This window comes from Ornithodoros turicata, unplaced genomic scaffold (genome assembly GCF_037126465.1).
Source record: "Ornithodoros turicata isolate Travis unplaced genomic scaffold, ASM3712646v1 Chromosome85, whole genome shotgun sequence".
Classification (NCBI taxonomy): domain Eukaryota; kingdom Metazoa; phylum Arthropoda; class Arachnida; order Ixodida; family Argasidae; genus Ornithodoros; species Ornithodoros turicata.
The window spans coordinates 352,921-374,185 of record NW_026999393.1 but is presented as its reverse complement, the minus strand read 5'-3'; the positions used below and the strand labels follow the sequence as shown (position 1 = coordinate 374,185).

General features: G+C 47.0%; 2 protein-coding genes and 1 long non-coding RNA gene across 3 annotated transcripts; 1 reads left to right on the top strand and 2 right to left on the bottom strand.

The window, feature by feature from the left end:
• The first annotated feature begins 4,533 nt into the window (after positions 1–4,533).
• LOC135374591 (uncharacterized) lies at positions 4,534–11,789 on the top strand. The gene is made up of 3 exons (XR_010416997.1): positions 4,534–4,714; positions 7,516–7,594; positions 8,271–11,789. It is a non-coding gene; the product is annotated as an uncharacterized LOC135374591 (long non-coding RNA).
• A 2,392-nt stretch (positions 11,790–14,181) lies between these two features.
• LOC135374584 (tigger transposable element-derived protein 4-like) lies at positions 14,182–15,078 on the bottom strand. Its single transcript, XM_064607528.1, has one exon. It carries the CDS (start codon positions 15,076–15,078, stop codon positions 14,182–14,184), a length of 897 nt encoding a protein of 298 aa, XP_064463598.1.
• Positions 15,079–16,393: 1,315 nt separating this feature from the next.
• Positions 16,394–17,191, bottom strand: LOC135374583 (tigger transposable element-derived protein 6-like). Its single transcript, XM_064607527.1, has one exon. It carries the CDS (start codon positions 17,189–17,191, stop codon positions 16,394–16,396), a length of 798 nt encoding a protein of 265 aa, XP_064463597.1.
• Positions 17,192–21,265: the final 4,074 nt, after the last annotated feature.

Below are 21,265 nucleotides of genomic sequence, written 5' to 3'. Positions count from 1 at the left end.
TGCAAAAACGAAACTGTTACATTTCCGGTCTAGAGGGGAAAACATGAGGTCGAAATGCGTCGAATAGTGCGTTTATTGTGGCGCCACCGCAGTCATTACGGAATGAAGGAAGCGAAATATGACACCATCAGCTACCTTATTTTTTACGTCAGCTGAAAAGTGACAATCCTACATGGAAACATTCGTCCTAAAACTCTTTCCAAAAACCACGTGCAAAAACGAAACTGTTATATTTCGGGTCTAGAGCGAAAAACACGAGGTCGAAATGTGTCGAATAGTGCGTTTATTGTGGCGCCACCGCAGTCATTCACGGAATGAAGGAAGCAAAATATGACACCATCAGCTACCTTGTTTTTTACGACAGCTGAAAAGTGACGATCCTGCATGGAAACATTTGTCCTAAAGCTCTTTCCAAAAACCACATGCAAAAACGAAACTGTTATATTTCCGGTCTAGAGGGAAAAACACGAGGTCGAAATGTGTCGAATAGTGCGTTTATTGTGGCGCCACCGCAGTCATTCACGGAATGAAGGAAGCAAAATATGACACCATCAGCTACCTTGTTTTTTACGTCAGCTGAAAAGTGACAGTCCTACATGGAAACATTTGTCCTAAAGCTCTTTCCGAAAACCACCTGCAAAAACGAAACTGTTACATTTCCGGTCTAGAGGGGAAAACATGAGGTCGAAATGCGTCGAATAGTGCGTTTATTGTGGCGCCACCGCAGTCATTACGGAATGAAGGAAGCGAAATATGACACCATCAGCTACCTTATTTTTTACGTCAGCTGAAAAGCGACGATCCTGCATGGAAGCATTTGTCCTAAAGCTCTTTCCAAAAACCACGTGCACAAACGAAACTGTTACATTTCCGGTCTAGAAGGGAAAACATGAGGTCGAAATGCGTCGAATAGTGCGTTTATTGTGGCGCCACCGCAGTCATTACGGAATGAAGGAAGCGAAATATGACACCATCAGCTACCTTATTTTTTACGTCAGCTGAAAAGTGACAATCCTACATGGAAACATTCGTCCTAAAACTCTTTCCAAAAACCACGTGCAAAAACGAAACTGTTATATTTCGGGTCTAGAGCGAAAAACACGAGGTCGAAATGTGTCGAATAGTGCGTTTATTGTGGCGCCACCGCAGTCATTCACGGAATGAAGGAAGCAAAATATGACACCATCAGCTACCTTGTTTTTTACGACAGCTGAAAAGTGACGATCCTGCATGGAAACATTTGTCCTAAAGCTCTTTCCAAAAACCACATGCAAAAACGAAACTGTTATATTTCCGGTCTAGAGGGAAAAACACGAGGTCGAAATGTGTCGAATAGTGCGTTTATTGTGGCGCCACCGCAGTCATTACGGAATGAAGGAAGCAAAATATGACACCATCACTACCTTATTTTTTACATCAGCTGAAAAAGTGACAATCCTGCATGGAAACATTTGTCCTAAAACTCTTTCCAAAAACCACGTGCAAAACGAAACTGTTATATTTCCGGTCTAGAGGGAAAAACACGAGGTCGAAATGTGTCGAATAGTGCGTTTGTTGTGGCGCCACCATAGTCGTTTAATGAATGAAGAAAGTAAAATATGACAGCATCAGCTATGTTATTTTTTACGTCAGCTGAAAAGCGACAAATCTGCATGGAAACATCTGTCCTGAAGGGCCTTCCAAAAAACACGTGGAAGAACGAAAGTATATATGGTATATATAATTCCTTCAATTTGAACGAGTCGGGGGGTGCGGGCCAAATCGAGCACCAGTGGAGCGAGTGCACCCGTCTTGCCACTTGCGCTCCGCTGTTGCAGAAGAAAGGGAGAGGATAGTCGTGATCAAAGCCGATCGTATCCGAAGGCCATGCTAATGGCGGCGTATTTGTTGTTGTAAGTGCTGGAAAGTGTTCTGTAGTTTCCATGTTCGTGCTTGACGTGCTGCAGCGCTTCAAGTATGTCATTAGCTGTGAGAATTTCAACGTATCTCTGCACAGGTGTCAACACTTGTGAGTGCCAGCGTGAGGATGTAATTGTTAACGCCTTGTAATGCGTAGTGTCAGTTTTGTTTTTCATTGTGTCGCATGCAGAGTCTGTCTGAGCACGATCAGAGGCAACTTCTAGGTAGGTGTTGAAATGCTAAAACACACATATTCGTGTCTGACATACAAGCTTTCCAACAGTGCGTAAATAGTGAGCTCTGGCAATGATAAAATTAAGTTCGAGACCGCGTGGAAACGCACATGCCAGGCCTCTTTCCCTTCATATTTCGAAGTTCACCAAGTGAAGTCACGTGCGGCTTGCGTCATTTGGGTTATACTATTGTTCGATATTTCCTGGGACACAAATTCACGTATCTGTATGCCCAATATGAGGATAATACCCCTGTCAGACGGCATGCTCGAAGGACTTCGGGGAATTTTCATTTGCAAAAAATGACCTCTGACAGCCGTGTCAGACGGCAGCTCAAAGGACCTTCCTAAGAAATGACCATCAACGCGAAAGGAGGCCCCCAACGACATTTGAGGTGCAGAAAGGAGCAATCTCGACAACAGTGTTATCAGGGGAATGAACGTGTAGTATATTTCTATTGTCGGGAAAAACTCACGTGACCTCTGACGTCGGGCCAATCGTTGGGCCTCGGTAGAGAAGTTTTTTGCTTTCTTTTATTTTGTCTCCCTGGGTGACGGGTGACGTAAAGCGACGCTACCGAGGCGTTCTTTTTCCCTTTCCCCTCTGTTCTCTCCCCCGCTTTGGCGGTTCTGCATTTTCGTTCGCATCCAGTGAAATAAATAAAACGCGGAAGCGTTGGCCCTTTCTGTTGCACAAGGTGCTTTATTTTTCGGGATTGGTATTTCCAAATCATACATATGCAGTCTTCTGTATCTGCGCGAAACACAAACTTCACATGAACATTGTTTCTGCAGTTCGAGTAATATATGCCGAAGCAACTTCGCCTTCACTGTTAGCTGATATGTCTCACGTGGAAGATTTCACAGTAGATCAGTAAATTCACTGCACAGGCGCACACGTTCACAAATCCAGCATGACAGAAAACATGTCCATATTCCTTTGCTGCTTGTGTAGTGGCACATGTCAAGGCTGACCCGTCACAAAGGAACCTGTGCTGCTGCTAAACCAAAAGATGATGTTCCAACCACTCAGAGTGGCATATCCATTCTATTGCGTCCATGCAGATGCTTTTCTGAAGCAGATATGAGTTGAGCAGTACCTAGTTGATACCTGAGCAAGAGAGGCCAGAACAGGGATCAGAAAACGTGAAAACTAAAAATTCTACCGGCCGAAATGTTGCGTATATGCCACAGGTGCGGTGCTATGCTATGTTACTCTAAGCGGCAGAATGGAATAGGAACTGACTTACCTGCCATCGAGTGGAAAAACACAGATGCTTCTTGAATCGTTGTCGCGCCAAGCAAGCGAAGCAGTCCTGCCTTCCACTTATCTATCACTGAATTTACTTGCAGAAGTATCCAAGAGGATTCGACTTTTGCAGAGTCGGTATCGACGGGCACTAAAAACCATCCAAAGCGGCACCGGCAAAGATGCTTTGCGTGCGTCCCTGCTGCACCATATATTTCGAAACTTTACGGCGACCTGCTCCGGCCGCTCCGGCACCCCAGACACGGCGGTGCCGGCTTTCCCGCGCCACGAAGAGGTTATAATTTCAAACCGACCAATGAGCGCTCGCATACCAGAGGAGCGGCCGCAGGAGCCAATGGGATGCTCTCGGTAGAGAACTCGTGCTTCGACGTAAAAGTTTTGACGTTTCATGACGTTTGATGACGCGAAAGGCTCGCAGCGCCTCACTTTAGCCCGCAAAGGAACTCGCGAGTTTCATCCCCTTGGTGTTATGCCATTGTACCCTCGCTACCTTCGCAGCTGAATGTAGAAAAACCTATAAAATGCGGATAATGTAGTGAAACTGTGTAAACGTATTTAGATCCTATTTAGAGAAGTGCATATGGCTTCTGCATCTTGATTTGTGGCGCACAGACCAACTTCAAATTTCCACAGCAGACAGGGAAAACGAAACCGAAAAAGGGAGCCTGTGAGGGCAGTCACTTGAGGAGCACTTCTTTCCCGCCTGTCTGGCAGGCGCCCCCGAACAAAGGTCATTTGAGAGGCCGAAGTCCATTTCTCGCAATTGACATTTGAAATGCTGTCTGACTAGGGTATTAGTCGACTTATCCCCCTTTTACTCATTTGGCTGCAGAGACATACAGAGTGTTTGCTCTAACGTGTCCAGAAATTATATTTAAAGCGAGCGATAAAAGAAAAGCAAGTTGTACTTTTCTGCTACTTGAGTAACAAACAGGTACTGCTTCACTAGTAGCACCTCTTTCTTAGTAAAGTAGCTGAAAAGTAGCACTCATTTCTCTTTTATCGCCGTCCACCTTCCTCATAAATAGCCTGATGTCGGCGTTGGCCCTGTATGTCAACACCAACCCCAGGCCCTGTATCTTGCGGTAAGTGCTCTGTCACTAGTGGAAAAAATAACACCTCGTCTTTGTGAAGGACACACCCCACGGCATTGATGGCTGCAGGATCAAAGTTCACCGTGACTTCTTCCGGGTCTGGGGTAACACCCAAACGTTCGCATGCGTTCACTGTCGCCCTCAGGAACTCTTCGTAGGTTTTCCTTGTCTTGCTTACCATGAGGGCGAAGACTGCTGGAACTACACTCTGCCCCAAAGGTACAAGTACGAAGTAGAGTTGCCGAAACCAATTAGGCACCAGGTCAAAGTTCCCATCCATGAACCACAGGTTGCTACATGCCAAAATCCTCAGGCACACAGGAGACCGAAAAATTAGCAGCCTCTCGTTGCCACTGCCTGCGCCGTTGTCATAGAATAGGAAGTGCTCTAGTTGAAGTCCCTCATTTGTGGACCATGGCTCTTCGACGATAAGGTCTGAAAGGCTGGCCGGCACAGGAGGGTAACGTGATGATCACCGCTGTCGAATGCTTCGCCTGATGCTTTCTTCACCCTTTAGCATGCTTCTTTTCCCTTGTAAGTTCTACCGTGCACAGAGAAATCACGGCAGCAGGCGGCGCCACTGTACAATGAGATAGTTCCTTGATCTTCATCCGGACCTTCCTCATTGATTTTGCTGACATCTGGGGAATGATAGTGAGGGGTCAAGACCATTACTCCACCAGCAGACGTTATTGCTGCCCCTTAGCAAGCTCCTGTCCTGTGGACACAGTGCCAACGGGTACCAGTCTTCAGGAGCTTCTGCTTCGTGTACTGATATCCTTTGAACGTCAAGCTTTCTCTGCCCTTTGCTGTTTTCAGAATTTTCATTTTGCTGATCTGAAATATATGCAGGAAGGTATTTCCATGTGGGCTTAGGCTTTCCACAGTGTGCTAAGAAAAAGTCTGGATCGGATCCCAATACTGACAATACAACGACTCAAATAATTAAGGTAGCTAAAAGCATAGCAGGTACTACTTACCTAAGGGTGCCCCCAGGGACGTGGTGGTTGCTGCCAAGTTACCATGGTCCAGAGGAAAGTACCAGTGTGTCCTGCTGAGCGTTTCTTTTCCTTTTCCTACAATGAAACCATGGTCCGTGTGGCCAAGGTGAATGCACTTCACTTCTTGTTACCCCGCGCTCTGGGCAAATCCCTTCAGAGTAGGATGCCTTTTATCCTTGCCTTGTATCCACAGATCTTACCAGTAATTGTGCCTTCCTAAGCTTTTCTCTTATGTTCCACAGACAAACCTATGACCCCTGTGAACAAGGTAGATGACCTGAGTGAGTTCTTTGACCACTTTCACGGGGAACGTTCGCTGAAACAGTGAAGCTGGCATGGGTTTTCCCCATGGCACAATTTTCTGTGCCACGGTTCTACGACTAAATGTGAGTCGTCGACTCTTCATTTGTTATCTTGTAAACCGTCATCTGACCTCTGTGGCCGAGGGAAGTGAGCTTCGTCCACAGGCCTTCCGTATTGTAGAACACTTTCTCATGGTTTAAACGCTTATCACCATCATCAGGTTCCTCCTTTATGTCGCCCTTTTTTTTTTCTTTTTTTTTTTCAGTGTCTCTTGGTATTATTATCCCTTCTCTTTTTCGAAGGGGCGCAAATAAATTGCGTGGAGCGAAGTTGGCCCAAAACACACTATCTCCACGTTGCAGCATATCGCAGTATAGACCACTTGCACTCCTACGTCATCGATTACGTTTCGCCGCCGCGCAAAGCATGCTGGTGGGCACCTATCAACCTTATCAGCCTTTTCGGCCTATCAGCAGACGCGTTTTTCCCGCTTCTTGCCAACCAGAGCAAAATATAACCCCGAACCGGTCTTCTCGGGACGCCACATGTTTGTAAACAGAAAGTGGTCTATAGGGTACCTCCTGTTTGTAGTCTTCTTTCCTCCTCCTTTTTTTGTGTGTGGGTGCCTTTTTATCACTTGCTTCACAACCTCGTGCCCACTCTAGTGATTGTTACGAGGAACATTTTCTCTGGGAACATTTCTTCCGGGGCATTTTTTATGTTTCCTGCGGACAGGAACTTCAACTTCCACTCAAGGAACATGTTCTCCCTCTACCTCACGTGACCGTGTCAGCGGTGCTATTGAGTGTTGTAATCGGAAAAACGTGTGTACCAATCTAATAAGTCCTATTATACTGGCCATCTAGAACATTATTTTCATGATTGCGCTCCTTTACCAACATGATAAGATCGATCCTAGCTGCTCCATTGCACTAAGATGACTTTGCTCCGCCTGGCATCACCATCAATGTCTGACTAGTGAAATCTGCTTTTTCTGCATGAAAACCCTGTGTGAGCGGCGTTACATTGAAAAAAGGGGATATGTCATGCTCCTGGTTTTTTGTTCAATTTCTGTCGAGTCACACATTCGAAAACGGTGCTAACAGGATGTGCATGTAGAGTAGACAAATACATACATGTTCCGCACTTTGCATTTGCATTATTCGAGGAAACCCAGCTGCAATTACTTTACAAAATATTCACTTCTAGTTTCCTTTCACACGTTCTGTCATCCCTGTCAGCAGGATGGCCTTATGTGCCAGAATGCTACCCATTCAAAATTGTAACTTCAAGGCAAACTTGCAATCCCTTCCTTCTTATGAGCCGAAACATAAAATAATTGATACATTAAATGAACGACAGGATTATCAAGATCCCAGCCATGCAGTGTGAAAAGAGATATTCCATATCTAGAGCCATAACTCGGAACCCGTAGCCCTCCTACAAATGGGCTGAAACCAGCATATCAACAAGTGCCTTCTACTGCTGCAGGTTGCACCCTATAGCTATGTGCATGTTATCAGAGATACAAATAATAGGGAACAAAATGGGGGTGGCTGGCTGACTGGAAGAGACTTGGGACCACACATTTATTAGCAGTGAAAGGAAACAGAAATGTACGTTGTGCCTTGAAATTTGAAAAATGTGCAAAATAAACATTGCAGCAGAACTTTGACTCTTACAGAATTGGACACACCTATTTTTGCTTCATTTCAGACCCTTACTTCATCTCGGGGAGCCCTGTATATGGAAACTTGCGCCAACATACCCTCGTCATCGATAGCACTTTATTTAGGTGAATATGATGCAATACTTTTCTCCGTGCTAAGGGTAGCATGGGCACCGACTGCTTGGGGGTCTGCGCTCACCCGGAACTTTCCCAGGAGGTGCGTACCCGATAAGTCCCCTGAAACCCTTCCTGACCTATGTGTATGCCCCCTTCGGCAGATTTTAAGCGCTCCGCCTATGTGAGGTAGTTCTGTGAAGGATATAATGCCAAGCATCACAGTTACTGCATTTCTGTAGTGTAAGCCTGTACATTGCTATGGTTGAATTTACGGCCATCAAACTGCATTATTGTATGCTGTAAGTGATACTATGTCGCTCACCTTATGCTGTTGCACTTAGAACCAGTGGAGTGGCCAATACTTTTTTTAATGTGGGGACTAGGACCCCCATAGAAGCAGCAGAGGTATAGTATATCAAATGAAACCGTGTGTTGAAAAACAAACAATATCTGGTGGACGTATATGCTGCAGGTTGATAAAGTGATCACTAGGTATTGTCCAGCCAGTGCTTGAGTGCATAGCGGATCCCCCTGAGCCGACTGTGAAGAAATAGTGCGACATCTACATAGCTGACTCTATTTGACTGTGACCCTACTGGAAACTGCTGAGTGTTACGCATTGTTCTGCTTGATGACTCTAGGGTGTGCACTGTAGGGTTCATTGATAGCTTTAAATTTATTTCAGCGAAGGAACTTGCTCTATGGTTGTTCAAGGTACAGTGGCAGGATGAAGACCCATGGGTATCAGGTAGGCTTAATCCACAGCAGTCACTGTTGCAAGGTAGGTAAACTAGGTAGGTTTCCACGTCTGCCTCCATGTTTTGTGTGTATACAATGTGTAACTCGGTGTCCAAGACAGTTGTAACAAAGCAGCTCGTAACCTGAATGATATGTGTGGCATCACAGGGACGTATCGTTTGGGTGGGGAACCATTTGGTTGAACTACTTTCAGTGCTTGCTGTATCTGTCTGCATAACTAACACACTGCTTACTGGAAGGTGTCACACCATTTTGCAGTGATACAGATATGTGGAAATACGAAATGTGGTACAAAGACTATGGTATGGTTAGGCAATATCACAGCTTAGTGCATTTACAAAATTGGCAACAGCAACAGTAAATGATGGAAAAATGATGAGGACATGGGATGTTTCCCCCATAATAGCCACGGGACCCTACCCAACAAGACTGAAGTATGCGTGTATACCTGCCAACTTCTCGATTATGCGGGAAACTCCTGAATTTCGTTCAGTCTCCCGATTTTATGGACTCACCCTCCAATCTCCCGGAAAACTGGGGCTTTAAGCTTTTCTTCTCTCATTTTCATTTATGGGGGACGTGGGTTTCGAGACCAACTTTGCTTATTTCTGGTCCAATCTTGATGAAAATTGGTGGAAATGTTTGTGGTGTGTCTGGAATAACTCTGCAAAAGTTTCAAAAAGATACTCTTTGCAGATTTTTTAATATAAATTTTTTATTTTCATCTACACGGCTTGTGGAGGGGCTACAGACCTAACAAACTATGATAGAAGCGGGCTGTAACTTGCTGTGTACTCCCAAATGATACCTTCACTGAGTGACATTCTTCCTTTATTTTTCTTCTCACACGAGAATTTTCACCTGCCATTTTTCATTGTGTGGTAAAAACCAGCCAGTCTGTTCTGTGTACAAATACATGTGCTAAAAATCTGGGGTCGTCCAACTTGAAAAAGTAAGAATGTGACGAAGAGCACCAGTCTTCCAAGAGTGTAACGAAACAAACAGGGCCAAGATAGCGCCATTAGTCATGGAGCTACAGTCGCTGACCGATTTTTCGGACCCCGATTTTTCGGACGTGCTCGATTATTCGGACTCGTTCGCAGAACAGTCGCGGGTCCCATAGAGTTGATGTATGAGAACGTCAAAAATTTCGGACGCCGTGCAGCTCCGTCGCTCGATATTTCTGACTCTGTTTGCCCAACACGCGAATTTCTCTCTTGGGGTGACGGAAAATATTGGTATCATCTGAAATTCGTATCGAAAGAAATCAACGAACTAAAATGTTGAGGAAAAAAAACAGGCAGTGATGATTGTTCATTTTCCATTACTCTGAGTAGAAGAGGTCTGTCATAGCGCTTTTGCGTCTTCGTTTTTGGCCAACGGCCCAGCACGTGCTGTCCGCCCGCGAGTCGCGCTACAGCGCTGTAAAGCGAGCTTCACCTAAAACACGCATGCGTTAGGTGAAGCCGACTTGCAGACTTGATGACGGCGGTGCCTCTCACAGTGTACGTTGACAAAATGTCGCTTCGGGAAATAGAAGCTGATGTTATCAGGTAGAGTTGGAAGCGCGTTAGGAAAGCATCGACAAATTTTTCCAGTCTACTAGGGCTTAGTAAAGTTTATTTTGAAGCGAAATTCGTTTTTTCGGACTGCTCGATTATTCGGACTTTTGCGCGATCCCCGCCGAGTCCGAAAAATCGGACGGCGACTGTATCTGCTCCACGAGCAGAGCAAGTAGTGAAAAAACCTATTTTGAGAAAACAGGCTTCAAAGTTTTGAACAACATTTGCTACACTAAAAAGCGCCAGAATTGTAATCCTTCTTGTTGCTCTCGTCACGGGCCTTCTTTGCCTTCTTTGCCTTAGTCTCGTGAGCTTTGGACGCCTTCTTGCGACGCAAGTGGTCCTTTTCGGAAGACCTCCGTAGTGCATGAACACCGGGCTGGAGTCCAATTGATTTGCAGAACTCGGTGTATGCACGGGGGGGTGCCAGAATTATATCTACAAATAGCCTCACTCACAGCGGCCTCCACTGTAACCAGTGACGCATGTTCATCCTTTGACAGCAGAGACCATATCACTGAGTGGAGGCTCTCCGCAGCATTTTGTGTGTTTTTTTCCCTGACACCTCTCTAGCAGCTGAGGTTCAGAGAGGCGCCGGTATACGGGAAATAGTGCTTCAGCGACATGGCTTGCCAGCCGGTATTTATGTGGTGGCTGAGGCTTCCCATCTGCTTCGGCTGCTTGGTGCCTGCACCAACTTGCAGGGCCTTCTGGACAGAGCTCGTGGTGTGGATCGTCATCTGTTGAAGTCACATGGTAATATGTGGCCATGACGGCTAGCTGCATGTCCGCTACCTCGCCGCTGCTTCTCAGTGCCAGACCATAGTAGTTCGTCAATTTCTTGATAAGGTCTTGGGTGAGCCCACCACGTCCGCCCAGGGGTTTGTCTTTTTTGCTTTTTGCAACGAGGGAGCACAATGCGGAGCCCATACGCTTCTTGACATGGTTTATGCAGTCCTCCTTTTTCAGTTGTATAAAACCGTAGGTCCTGTCTTCACACAGTGCCAAAAACGTCCTGCTGTCCCCGTCTCATACGATATCCGTGTACCTTAGGTCGTTTTTTTCAAGAGAGCACCTAAAAAGTTGAAGGGCAGCCTCTACTTCCATTCCAGAAGAGTTTGAGTCAGTGTTTTTTTTTGGCATGCATGCGACTCCTTCCATTCGGCATAGCCATCTTCGTCCTCTTTTGGGCCTGTTGTGCAACCCAGGCACCAGTTAGAAAGCACAGTCGAGTCTAGGACAAGTCCGGTGTAGAAGTCTATTACTGTGCCCACACCAATATGCGAGGTACGGCCACAGGTCAGCCATGTCCCGTCATAAACGACAGTTATATTCTTGGTAAAAGTGTCATCCATTTCCTTGTAGACCTCTCGAACAGCACCAACCGCGTCCTTGAAAATATTTTCGGCTGCAGCAGAAGCAGCAGGGGCAAAGGTCTGCTTCAGGTGCTCCTGAAATGTTTTATGATGGAGACCTCGGTGCGAGACGTTCATTATGGCCCAAAAGTCGGTGAGGGCAGTAGAGCCTTTCCCAATGCTCTTGATTGCTTGCATAGCTCTCAAATTTACTTGGAAGGCTCTACTACCCTCCTTACGTGGCGAGGACCACCCCGTTGCGACTGTCCCGCATTTGTCACACGTTAGTTCCATCTTCACTGCTAGTCCGAGTCTTGTGCTCGGCACAACCCTAATGCCGGGCTCCAGGCATTCCTGGCATGGGGTGTTGCTCAGTAGCATGTTTAGTTCCGCGATTTGGCACATCATAAACTCCTCGGAATCCGGAACGTCAGCGGATCCCTGGCTGTCACCCGTCAGGTTGATCTTCTGCTCGGTCGCGGACACTGCGCTAAGCGATGCCTGCACAGATTCACTTTTCTCACGTGAAGCTTCGGCATGCAGTCACAAAACTGGGCTCCAGGTGCACCTGAATAGTTCCTCCTGCGCTCATAGACGGTTGTTGCTGAACATCATCACCAACGCCGGGTCGAACGTCGTGGTCAGAAGGTTGATGCGCAACACAACGCGAACCACTTTCGGTTTCCGGCGAAGTCGTCGTCGTAGTAGGAGTCGTCTTCTTTTTCATGGTCGGTGATTTCCGCTTGCGCCTCCCGAATGCATGTGTCGTAGCATACGTCTTCCAGAACGATCGTCGTGCCATGATTTCCGAAGAAAGACGAAACACGCAAAAGATGGAATGGCAAACTTCAGAAGCGGGCGACCAAGCGAGGGATGGCAGCCGTCTCGCCAGCGATGGCACTCGGATGAGTAGTCCAATCACAGTGCTCGTACGGACCAAGCGAACAGCCGCGAACAGTCAATCGGCGATCACGCAGGGCCTTACCAACTTCTCGTGTTTGCGCTTTCCTTCTCATTAAAGCGGAAGCGGGGAATTTGAAAGCGAAAGAATGCGCTTTCCAACGATACCAAGATTGCGCCGATCAGCGCTCCCGTTCCAGGGATATGGGTGCTCAAAAACAGGCAATTTTACGGGATTTTCTGCGCACATCGCGCTTCCCCGACTTACGAAACTATTTGTTTTAGGTGCTTAGGGTCCATTTTCAGGAAAAATACTTCGGTACCATGTAGAACAGGTATAATAGGGCCGAAAACTGCTATTTCGAAAAATCGATTTCTTGGTCATTTTTCAAAGTTGAAACCCGCGCCCCCCCTTAAAAAATGGGCCAACACATTCCTGAAGAATTACATAGCCTGTAACATGTGCTTTGCGGCATGGCCACACATGGCTGGAGGTCACGGCAGATAGTGTGTATCATTGTGTCCGTGTTTCTCGAGAAGACGGGCTATCTATCATCCTCTCGTCAGTCCAGCCTCGTACAACAACAGTTCTCTCCGATTGCGTTCTCCAAACAGAAGAAATATCTGCACATGTTCCTCATACGTGCCAAGTGCCTTTTCACGGGTATTCTGTTTGAGCCCAACCAGTGTAGAGCATAAGCGACCATGCTGTTCTGGAAGATGTTCCCAAAATGTCACGAAATGAAGCGCCATTGGTGTGGACGGACAAAGGTGACTGCCATCATCGGTGAAATAGCTGCGGCAGCACAAAATGCAATGTTGGAGAGCCGGAGACGACGCGTCTTAGCAATTTCGGTTGACAGAAGCAACGAGAGGGGGTCGCAGCCCCACCCGATAGTGGCTATGTATGACGTAGATGAATCTCAATACAGTGACATCCAAAATTACTGCCCCGGACCTCCTTTTGTCATGCTGCGGGCAGTCTTCCGATCTTGAAGTTCGTCAGGTTGGCAGGTATGTGTGTGCAAATTTGGGAAATGTCAGCATATTCTATTACACAAAGACATCCTACTATCTAAATGGTGTCACTTGTGCCTCCTTTCTGCAAGTGGCACTCTCTTCTGAATAGGACATTCAGTATCGGGGAGTCACAGGTGGTCCCATTATGCTCCATCTATTTAGCTATTTCATATGCTACAACACAAGGTCTGACACCCATACAGAGGCTGAGTGCCCCAAAACTGACAGCATTGCCCTAGTTTGCTGACATATACCTCAAAAGACAACTTCAGTAAACCAATATGTATAACGTGTAATGAAAGTGTTACTTCTTCTTAATGTTTGTTCACTCATGCATCTGTTGCCAATCGTAGCCAGCTTTTATAGATGCAGGAAATTTTGAAGTAAAAATGATTAAGTGAATAATGTTCCACGTGGTCATTCTGCAGGCATGGCACACATGATCTTTCGTGCAACACAAAAACTAAAACACCAAGAATCACATGCTGTCTTTTTCATTAGTTCACGGTCAGCACTGAACTGAAGCCTCGAATTAGTTAGTGCCCGCGAATGAAATATACAGTGTATTGTCCACTTGGCTACTCCAGACTTTATTTTGTAATTACCTATTGTGTGTTCAGGCTTGTCGACGCTGACCATACTTTGGTTGTACAGTCGAACCTCTATATAACAAAATTGCAAATGTTCGCATCTTAATTCGTTAAATAGAGGACTTTGTTAAACCGATCATGCAAAAAAAATATTTAAAAAAAAGCACGGCCGATCCACTGATACGCGTAGTAGAATGCGTAAGTCGCCATAAAACAGTCCTCCACACTGAAGGACAAACAAATGGCAAATTAAGGAGTCACATTAGCAAATAACACGTACAGTAAAAGCTCGTTAATTTGCATCCCATGGGGATGCGAAAAACGTTTGAATTAAATGAAGTTCGAACTAATGAAAAGCGAAGAAAAATAGTTGAAAACAGCACTGGTAAGATAAGTAAAGCTTACAACTTTTATTGATGAAAAAAGTCAGTGATTGTTTGCTGCTTCTGCACTCGAAAACTGAACACCATCAGCTTGTGCTCCAAAACACGAAGATGGTGAAGAGCGTCCTCTTGGCCTTCTTCATGGCTGAAGAATTGGCGGGCAACATTAAGTGCTTCCAAAACTTGTGATGAGGATGGCCGCACCGTCGTTTCTTCCACCTCTTCACTGTCTTCGTTTTCTTCGTCCCGTTCTTGTCGCCCTGACACTTCCGCTACGATGTCTTCATCGCTGCGGACACCGCAGACTGCCGCAGCACCATCCGCGTCAACGTAAACTGTGAAGCGCACGCCTTGCAGTGCCTCATGAATGTTTGCTGGAATATTCTCCTCATAGAACACGTCATCGGTTAATTCCTGCAGACACGTGTACCGAGCGGTGGAACAGCTTGGGGCGATGAAGCCACAGTGGCAGAAACAGTCCGCGATGGTCGATGGCACGACTTGGTCCCGCGCATGTGCAAGCATGTGCAACACCAAAAGCAGAGTCACGGTGTTGCTTGGACCGCACAGGATCAAACGCTCAAGCATATGACGTCTATAAAACGTCTTCGTATTCTTGATCACGCCCTGATCCATCGGCTGCAACGCTGCTGTCGTATTTGCCGGAAGGAAAGCCAGCCCAATAGCTCTCAGCTCGACGTCCATCTTGTGCGCCGTACAATTGTCGACGATGAGGAGAACCTTTCTGTTTCTCAATTCAAGCTTCCTGTCCCATGTTTTTAGCCACTGCTTAAACAGATCGGCGGTCATTCGCGCTTTTTTGTGGGCAGTATACTCCGTTGGCAGCGTTGGAATGTTCTTAAAGCACCGCGGCTTTGACCGCTTCCTGATCACGAAAAGGGGAAGCTTTTCCGTCCCGGTCATGTTTGCAGCCAGCCTTACTGCGCTTTCCACCCGTACAACTGTCCCCTTTAAACACAATCGTCCCGTCTGGCAAAGGTTTGAAAAATAAAGCAGTTTCGTCGGCGTTAAAAATGTCATCCGGCGAATATCTCCTCAAGAGCTCCTGCAGCTGTTCATTTTTCCACAATGTGCACGTTTCCGCACTAACGTCGCCATGTTTGCCGCATACAGCCCGGAAGACAAGGTTCATGCCTCTCTCGAAATCGGTGGTACCACCCATCAGACTCTGCGAAGTCCTCGATGTCCAAGCGAAGTGCAAAGTCCGCTGCCTTTGCCATTATGATAGGCCCGCTTACGGGAATGTCCTGGCTCCTCATCTCCTTAATCCATGTGATCGAAGTCGAAGTCTTTTCCTTACGGGGCTGAAACCCTTACCTTCGTAGGTGTCTTCGATGGTTTTGCGGTTACGGGTGTACGTCGACAACGTGCTTTTTGGTATGCCATACTTCTTCGCTATGTTGCTCTTGCTTATCCTTCCAGCGTCGACTTCGCGCAGAATCTCCACTTTGTCTTTCAACATTTCGCCCCGTATTTACCACGGGATGACGTTGGTGCCATGGTTGCGTTCTGCACGTGGCAAAATCAAAACATGAAACAAAGAGATTCGGCCGCCTCTCTTTAGGTCTCCTCTCCCAGTCCTCTCCCCTCGTGGGGCACCGCCTATTTTTGCTCTGCGCGCGTAGCGCGTGCCTGGGAGGTCGCCAGGGTTGCCAGTGTCAGCACGTGGGTGCAGCCGAGTGGTTCGAATTATCCATAACCACATCAATTTGAGTGCGAATTAACGGGCTGCCCTATACATTGATATGTATGAGAGCTTGGCGGAACCGCGATGACTTGTTTGAAGTATCCAGAAATTCAAATTAGCGAGGCGTGAATTAACGAGCTTTTACTGTACTGTACTTTAGTTACAACTGAATACAGATGTCACTCATGGTCGTACAAAGTAATCCGTGAGCTTTGCCTGGACCGTCCTTGTTAACGTCGGAAGCACGCAACGTTCGTAAGTCCAGATCGCCTCCACTGCTTCCTGGTTCTGTTGCGCTGTCTCGTAATGGCGCAGTTTGTCGATGGATTTGAGGACATCAGCAGCTGTAGGCGGCGGCTCTTCGTCCGGTCCATCGCTTTCGACAGTGTCCCCAGCGTCCCCCGTGTCACGCACTGAGTTCATGACGTCGTGGTCGTCGAGCTCCTCGGTAGCTACGACACAACTGTCACCGTTGATGTAGTCGGATAGTTCCACGCCCGCCGGCACTGCACCCTCCCAATCCATCAGAGATTACCACGCCTGAACGAGCCCAGGTTGCACAGTCCCAGTTTCTGCTGCTGTTTCCTGCTCGCAGAGGCCAAGCCCGGCCTTTCGAAAGCAGTTCGCGATGATCACCGCTCCTGTTGACTTCCACACAGCTGACAACATCTCCACCGCATGGGAGGCTTCCACTTTTGTGGACAAGTTTAACCTCAGGTTTAGGAGGAGCCTGTCGATCAGGCAACGCCGATACGCAAACTTTTCACCGTTTATTATGCCTTGGTCCAAAGGCTGAATCAACGATGTGCAGTTTGCGGGAAAGAAGTGCACTTGCACATTGCTTAGTTCCAGACCCTGAATGTGGTGCGCCGAACAATTGTCTACAAGCAGGCACACATTTCTTCTCTGGCTCTTCATGTCGTTGTTGAGCTCGTTCGGCCATTCTACGAAAATGCTGCGCGTCATCCGCGCTTTAGTGTTCGCCACATACTTTATGGGGATTCTTGCAGCATTTTTGGACGATCGTGGTCGTGCACTTTTCCCAATAACAAGCGGGACACACTTGTCGCTGCCATCCATGTTAGTGCAGAGCAAAACCGTGAGACGCAGCATGCTTTGTTTTCCACCATGGCAGTCGCCCTTAAGCGCCAGAGTGTTTTTCGGTAGCATTTGAAAAAACAGGCCTGTTTCGTCGGCATTGTAGATGTCGGATGGCTTGTAAGTCTCCATAATTTCTGGCAAGCGATCTTTACGCCATGCCGATGCCTGTTCAGTATCCGCGGCGTGGCACTCTCCACTTGCGGTCTTGCCAACGATCATATGCTGCATTTTGAATTTCTGCAACCACCCGGTGCTTGCTTTGAAATCATCGCATCCAAGCAAGCATGCGAATTCTCTTGCCTTTTGTTGAAGGACGGCACCGCTGACTGGAATGTTCTTCGCACGTATGTCCGTGAACCACTTGCAGACGGCCTTGTCAACGTCCCCGTAGGTCGCTGCCTTCAACTTCTTGCGCTAGCCGCTGCATGACCCGGAACACACAGCTTTCAGAACGTCTTCCTGTCGTGTTCGTGTCTTTTTCCTTTCGCTATCTCACACCACAATAGAATGCCACGATTACACCACGTGGAAACGCCAATAACGAATGAGAACTCACGTGAGGTCAGCGTCAAAACTCCTCCCGCGACGGGGGAAGCGACCCGTGTGGAAGCTTTCCGTTGCCCGCGGCTTTCGTTACATGGAGACAACTAAATGAAGGCATTTCGTTAAATAGACTTTAGAAATGCATTGAGGTCTACGGGGACGCGTAAATGTCACAAAATATGTACGTTAAATAGAGGATTTCGTTAAATAGACGTTCGTTATTCAGAGGTTCGACTGTACAATGAAATTATGTTTTGTAGTATGTTTCTGCATTCATGTATTGTCCACCAAAGCGTCCCGAAGATGTCAAGGTGAGCTCAAGGCCGTCAACTGCTGGTTGTTAACGAAAGGAGCATTTCACCCGTGCACGATGCATGGCGTCGTGCACTAAAGTGCGCATGGGTAGCGTGGCACGGAAACAGGATGGCGCATGCTCGCTCTTGGAACTCATTGTTGATACTCTGAAGTGTAGCTTATTTAGTGACTCTTGGGACGCTGGCTCTGAGTCGTATGCTTGTTTACCCATATGGTGTCCGAATAGATGCACTTAAGGCCGACCCGCATTGAGCGTATTATGGTGGCCTCGTGATTCGTATCGTGAAAACCGGCTCTGCCACCGTATTTCAGCGCGTCTGCGGTGTGAATTCTTCAGGCTTCTTCACACAGTGCTGTGTGGTGGTGGTTCCAGGTGGCATTTCTTCCATCACCATTACACTTCGCCAGCTGGACTTGTAAAGTACTCCTTGTACATGTTGCGGACGCCTGCTGCGTCAGTGCTGTAGTTGCGTGCTGATTTTCGCTGGACGTCCAACAGTGCCGCCCGATCTTCCTCCTTCAGCAACCTCTGATTCAAGAGGTAGTTGTGGAGGACACAGGAGGCAAGGACAACATCCTCCACATTTTCTGGAGACAGGTTGATGACTCTCAGAAAAATTCGCTAACAGTTGGCCAGGATGCCGAAGGCATTCTTAGAACATAGTCTATAGCATAATAAATAATAACACGTCCGTGAACATTTTAAATGGAAAATTCTGGGTGTTTTACATTGCATGGGACAGTCTGTAGTTGAAGATTGTCTCGTCAGGTGGCAGCATCTTGCCAGGATAGGGATGCAAGAAGTCTTGTCGGAGCTGAAAAGCCTCATCTATCAGTACATGAGGGAAAACATCATCAGAGTTTGGCAGCCTTGCAATTCCGGGCATTTTGCAATGTGCCGGACAGGAGCCATCTTCCAATGGCTGACTACTTAACCACTGCACTATCTGCAGCTCTTCCTGGTGTTCCCACATAAATCATCCTGAAGCGGTACTTGCTGTCAACCACAGCCATCAGCATGATTGAACATGTTCCGTGAAGGAATCGCATTTAGTACCGCAGTGCAACCTACATGTACATTAATAACCTTCACATTGTCTTGCCTTGTAGTTGTAAAACATGCTGCCAGACTTTTTGGGAGCACCAATTTGGACATGCTTTCCGTCCACTGCACCGAAACAGTTCGGGAAATTCCAGCTTTGTGCATACTCGAGGGCAATCTTCTCCCACTTCGATTTGGTGGGTGGCTGCATCATGAAGAGTTTGGATTAAAACTTAGAACAATAACAAAGTTTGGCTGCTATGCAATGTTGACGTTACCTTCATCATGAGTGGTTGTAGTCTACTCCACGACACTTTGCATGTTACGTGGATGGCCTCCCTTGCGGTCTCCAGCCCCACTAGGTAGGCAAGTGCGACGTCCTTAATCTGCATCCCAGATGAAAGGAACCTGAACATTTGATCATGTGTTTCTTGTTATACCAGTATTGTGGTTTCATTATCTTTATCTCAGTGCAACACATGCCAGGCACATGTCAGAATATACTGAAGGAAGTGTTGAGTTTACCAGATCGTCAAAGCAAGCCTTTCTTCCAAGGAGATGGGCTCCCTCACAGCATGCTCTTTGGATAGAGCACTTTGAACCAGGCGATGTAGTTTATCAAATGTGGTCGAGGGCATCCTGTAAAACTTCTGGAACATCCTATTGTCACCACATTTCGGCATGGTATCCATTTGCAAATCATTAGAAAGCCTGCTATGTGTGTAAGCAGTAATAATAAGCAAAGCCAGTACATAAAATTTGAGTAATCTAGTAATCATGTGAAAAACAAAAAGAAATGATGGGCATAGTTGCTAACATTGGCTATTAAGATTTTACCGAAGATAATTTTCAGAGATGTAGTGTATTAGATATACATAAACTGTATGATATAAAAATAGGCTGTCTATTTGAAAATTAGACAAGGTTCCTCATCATATCCACTCAGAGCACAGAGACTTTTCACGTAGCACAGAGAAACACGCTCCATGCGGGTCGGCCTTTGATGCTTCGTTTTCAGCAAAATTATTATTCCGTATGTGTGGCGTCAAGACAGGAGGCATAGATTCCCGAAGCTGATCAAACATTTATGGTGATTTCTGTGCATGATTTTTTGTGAATGTCACCGAAAGTTAGTGACTTGCCAGGAATTGTGCGAACGAATTCGTGTGAGTCATGACGGCGGGTTCCCTGTGCAGGATAACTGTATGTGCCTGCAGTCAGCTGCAGTCCACTTGGACGACCTCTCTTTTTTTCTACAGGCTTGTTCGAGGCAATCAGGCCGAGGGCAGCATCAACCTGGAAGTTCATCATGTCTCTTACTTCCTTCTTGGGAAGACCCTCGGCGCTGGCATCCCTCAGGTATTCCAACCATGAATTTGCCATTGCTAAGGATGCAAAATGGGATATCATCCTCACCGGCCACTTCTTCGTCTTTGTGCGCAAGGGATACAGTGACATGACAAAGTCTAGTTTGTCGACACCCCCATCTACTTGTTGTAGTCCTGAATGGGCTGTACTGACATGCTCCTTTTTTGCTTCACTCCTCCTCCACACTTCACAGATAGGATGGACTCCTACAAGGCTGGATGCCATATTGACGATGCCATGATGACGATGATTGATTGTGGAGATTCTTCATACTGTGTCGTTTTTGGAAGCTGCCATCCTAAAATGAGCTTCAGGTCTGCTTCAAGGTTGCTACCGCCTTGACTTGAAGTTTTCGAGAACTTGACCAAGTCAAGTTCGCAGTGTGAAGGCTCACTGGCGACGCGTGAGTCCACGCCGAGAGGAAGTACACGACATACCAAATTTTGTGACACACATTGAATATGAGCACAGAGTAAAAAGGCTGGCTCACAAATCGTTGTCGTTGCCCTGTCGATGGGTTGTTGGGTGAAGAATTGAAAGAGCAGGCGCTTGCTAGACGGCAGCCCAAAAGAATGATTTATTTTCGTGCGCTTGTTCCCGCGCTTCAGTCCGACATCATCTTCCTCACATTACCCCCCTCGGCGAAAGCGGCTGTGTCCTCATGCCGCATGATACGGTTTGAGCCGCAGTCTGGCCAGTTGCAGTGGCCGCTGCCTTGTGTCTTGGCTTTCTCCCTCTTGCCGTTTCGGTCCTATGCCCTTGTGCCTTCGGGAGCTCTGGTACAACTGCCTTCCCTCACGGATGGTGATCGAGAGTTTGAGACCAAACCAAACTGACACTTTCCGAGAAGTGGCAGAGACGAGGCCGATCGACGGTGTTGCGTCACACCCTTTCAAGTGTAGGAACTGGACTGCGCCCCCGAAACCATAAGTAACGTTTGTGTAAGGGCTTCGCTGTTCACTCTACGTCAGTGGTTCTCAAACTTTTTTGGCCCGGGGAACCCTTTGGACCTAGCCAGAAGGACGAAGGAACCT

Coding starts and splice junctions, on each gene's coding strand:
- LOC135374584 (XM_064607528.1), bottom strand. CDS start 15,078: ATGACCGGGACGGAAAAGCTTCCCCTTTTCGTGATCAGGAAGCGGTCA.
- LOC135374583 (XM_064607527.1), bottom strand. CDS start 17,191: ATGCAGCATATGATCGTTGGCAAGACCGCAAGTGGAGAGTGCCACGCC.